This window comes from Lipotes vexillifer, unplaced genomic scaffold, assembly GCF_000442215.2.
Source record: "Lipotes vexillifer unplaced genomic scaffold, Lipotes_vexillifer_v1.1 scaffold393, whole genome shotgun sequence".
NCBI classification, from domain to species: domain Eukaryota; kingdom Metazoa; phylum Chordata; class Mammalia; order Artiodactyla; family Lipotidae; genus Lipotes; species Lipotes vexillifer.
Genome location: NW_006774564.1, coordinates 1638070 through 1641351, shown reverse-complemented (window position 1 = coordinate 1641351; position 3282 = coordinate 1638070). Strand labels below are relative to the sequence as shown.

The 3282-nt window shown below is 50.5% G+C and overlaps 1 protein-coding gene across 1 annotated transcript in view; it reads left to right on the top strand.

Annotated features, from left to right (window-relative positions):
- Nucleotides 1–3282, top strand: part of SLC6A17 (solute carrier family 6 member 17) — a 31734-nt gene that overhangs the window by 22113 nt on the left and 6339 nt on the right. Inside the window, 1 exon segment of the mRNA XM_007449297.1 lies at nucleotides 2737–2995. Coding sequence (XP_007449359.1) covers nucleotides 2737–2995 — 259 coding nt within the window.

Genomic DNA, 3282 nt, shown 5'->3' with positions numbered 1-3282 from the left:
TCCCTACACACATAGCTCCCCGTGCGAGGAGGGTGTCCTCCTCCGTCCCCCCTCAGGGCCTCTGCACACACTGTTCCCTCTGCCTGAATGCTCTTCCCTCCCTTTAGCAAGGGCAGCTCAAAGATCCCTTCCTCTGGAAGCCTTCCCTGACCTCCTAACTCACTCAAATCCCCCTATCACAGGATCTCCCAGCGTTAGGTACCTGGCTTTCCCAGCCCTTGTCACTTTTGCAACTTAGCATCTATTTATGGGGTCATTTGACCAATGTCCATCTCTCCAACCGGAATGTCAGCTCCATGTGAGCTGGGACCTTGCCTCCTATCGCTCCCCGTGGCTCCCCACCACCCAGTACCAGGCCTGGCCCACAGTAGGTGCTCAGGGTTTGATGGACTAGTGGCTGCATGTATCCACTGGGAGCCCACACACGTTACAGCTGTTGAGTGTACAGCGAGGGGGAGGGTGTGGGAGGGTGTCACCTCCTCATGAATGACAAGGGGCTCTTGGCTCCTTAAGGTCTGGGCTCGGGGCTTTCTTGGTGGGCCAAAGATGGCTTTACCTATTTTGTGTGGACTGAGGGACTGTAATCTCCCCCGGAATGCATCTCCCTCCTCCTCCCCTAGCCCATCCCTCTGCCAGCCTCCAAGCTTACCAACGCCTTCTCAGCTGGGCAGTGACTCCTGGTGCTCAGACACGCCTGGGAAGCTGCTGAGATGGTGGGCCTCTGTCCTAGATGTTAGGACTGAAATATTAGAGCTGGATGGACCCTAAGCCCATCACTTTACTGTACACACAAGGAACAGACTCTCTTATAGGCATGCAGCAAGGGGCAACCGGGCCAGGACCACTTGGGGCTTGTGCCCACAGCAGGAGTAGTAGATTCTCTAGTTCGCTCCTTGCCTCCCTCCTCTGTTTGGAGTGAAGTCACTTGGGTCCACCTCAGCAGCAAAGGTCCAAAGGGAAAGTGGTCTGAGGAGTATAGCGGCAGACCAGCTGAGTCAGGAGATGGTGCTAGGGGGGTGCCATGGCCCGATGTCAGAAGATCTGTGTTTTAGAAACTCCTCTGCCCCAGCTGGCTGGCTCCAGTACTTCGCGTGAGTTATTTCACCTTTGGGTCTTAGTTTACTCTTCTAAATGTAGATAACAATTCCTTCCCCCACCAAAAACAAACAAACAAAAAAACCCCCCAAAGAACCCAAAACCCACCTCTGTCCTGACCAGGTCAGAGGCATTTTGTCAGGATTAAATGCTCCTATGAGCTAGGCATTACCTGAGACTGTACATTTGGTCCTCACAATCATTTTTGGAGGGAGACTTTATTATTATTCCCATTTTTCAGATGAGAAAACAGAGGCTCATAAAACAGGCACTATCACCTGCCTAAGCCTTCTCAGCTATTTAAAGAGGGAGTCAGACTTAGACCTGGGTCTTTCTGCCTCTAAAACCCTATGCTGGGCCCAAGCCCTAGTCCCTGCATTGAGGAACAAACAGTAAAGGGAAAACAGACATGAAACGCCTTTAGAAATTGCCCCAAGCCATCTAGATACTGTGGAGGTCCTGGCTCCTGTTGGGTCTGAGGGCAGATGAACAGGTCAGGTCGGGGCTCCCCTCTCCAGGAAGTGTCTGGGTTCTGTGCTTCAAGCTGGGTGGGTTGGAGGTGATTCTTCTGTGATCTAGGGCCTGTAGATGTATATGAATGAACTTAAGGTTTTTTTCTTTTTTGGAAAAGGGAGTTTGGGTGGGCAGGAGGGAGAGGTTGGTATCTTTTTTCATGGTTTGAGGTGGAGGAGGGAGATGTTTGTGTTCTTAGTTGTCTTGTACAGTTGTGCAGGCTGTATACTGCACGGCTCCAGGAGGCACCATTCACACTATAGTCTAAGTGAATGTCACTCCCTAGAGTTTGCCCTACACATCATTCCTGATGGCCTTGAAGATGTTCCTTGGTATGATAGCTCCGTGGTAAGCAACGATGGCAGTTAAAATTAACCGAAAACTTACTATGTAAGCATGCAGCGTTTATTTTATCTTACCTGGCTCACAACAGTCATCTGAAGCTGATACTCTTTTTTTTAATTGAAGTATAGTTGATATACAATATTATATGTCACAGGTGTACAATACAGTGATTCACAATTTTTAAAGGTTATACTCCATTTACAGTTATTATAAAATATTGGCTATATTCCCTGTGACATACAATATATCCCTGTAGCTTATTTGATAAACAATAGTTTGTACCTCGTAATCCCCTCCCCCATTTGCCCCTCCCCCTTCCTTCTCCCCACTGATTACCTCTAGTTTGTTCTCCATATACCTGTGAGTCTGTTTATTTGTTGTTATATTCACTAGTTTGTTGTATTTTTTTAGATTCCTGATACTCTTGCTATCTGTGTTTTACCCATAGGAGACCTGAGGCTCAGGGGGGCGTTAGAGGAATTGCCCAGGCCTCACATAGCTCTTTACCACTGTGCCACGCTGCCTCTGGACTCCGTGAGGCTGGGGAATTGGGGTGTGGTGGGAATTCCACTGCACGAGAATAAAGCCGTTATCTTTTCTTTTTTTTTTTTGGCTGCGCCGCCTGCTTGTAGGATCCTTAGTTCCCCGGCCAGGGTTCACACCTGGGCGCCACGGCAGTGAAAAACGCCGAGTCCTAACCACTGGACCGCCAGGGAACGCCCTAAGCCATGATCTCTGTGTCTCTTTTCTTCCCCTGCCATGGTCGCCCCTCCCCCCCCCCAGCTGGACAAGATGCTGGACCCCCAGGTGTGGCGGGAGGCAGCCACACAGGTCTTCTTTGCCCTGGGGCTAGGCTTTGGGGGTGTCATCGCCTTCTCCAGCTACAACAAACAGGACAACAACTGCCACTTCGACGCCGCCCTGGTGTCCTTCATCAACTTCCTCACCTCGGTGCTGGCCACCCTCGTGGTGTTTGCGGTGCTGGGCTTCAAGGCCAACATCATGAACGAGAAGTGTGTGGTCGAGTAGGTGGCCCCTTTCTCCTCCTGTCCTTTTTTCTCGCCATCCACCTTCCCCTGGGAGAGTCCCCCTCCACCCGCGCTGGGTGATGGAGATCAGAGGAGCTCTCTGTCCCCAGCCCTGGACCACAGGGACAGCTTCAGAGATGTCTCCGTCGATGCCCATGGCATCCTGCCTGGGTGTCTAGGAGGTACCCCCAGGATGGTGCCCAGTCCTGCCTTTTTACCTGAACTTTTTTTTTTTAACCTTTTTTTTCAATTTTTTTTGTTTTAAACCTTTTGACTTTACCCTTCCCTTTGTGCTGCAGGA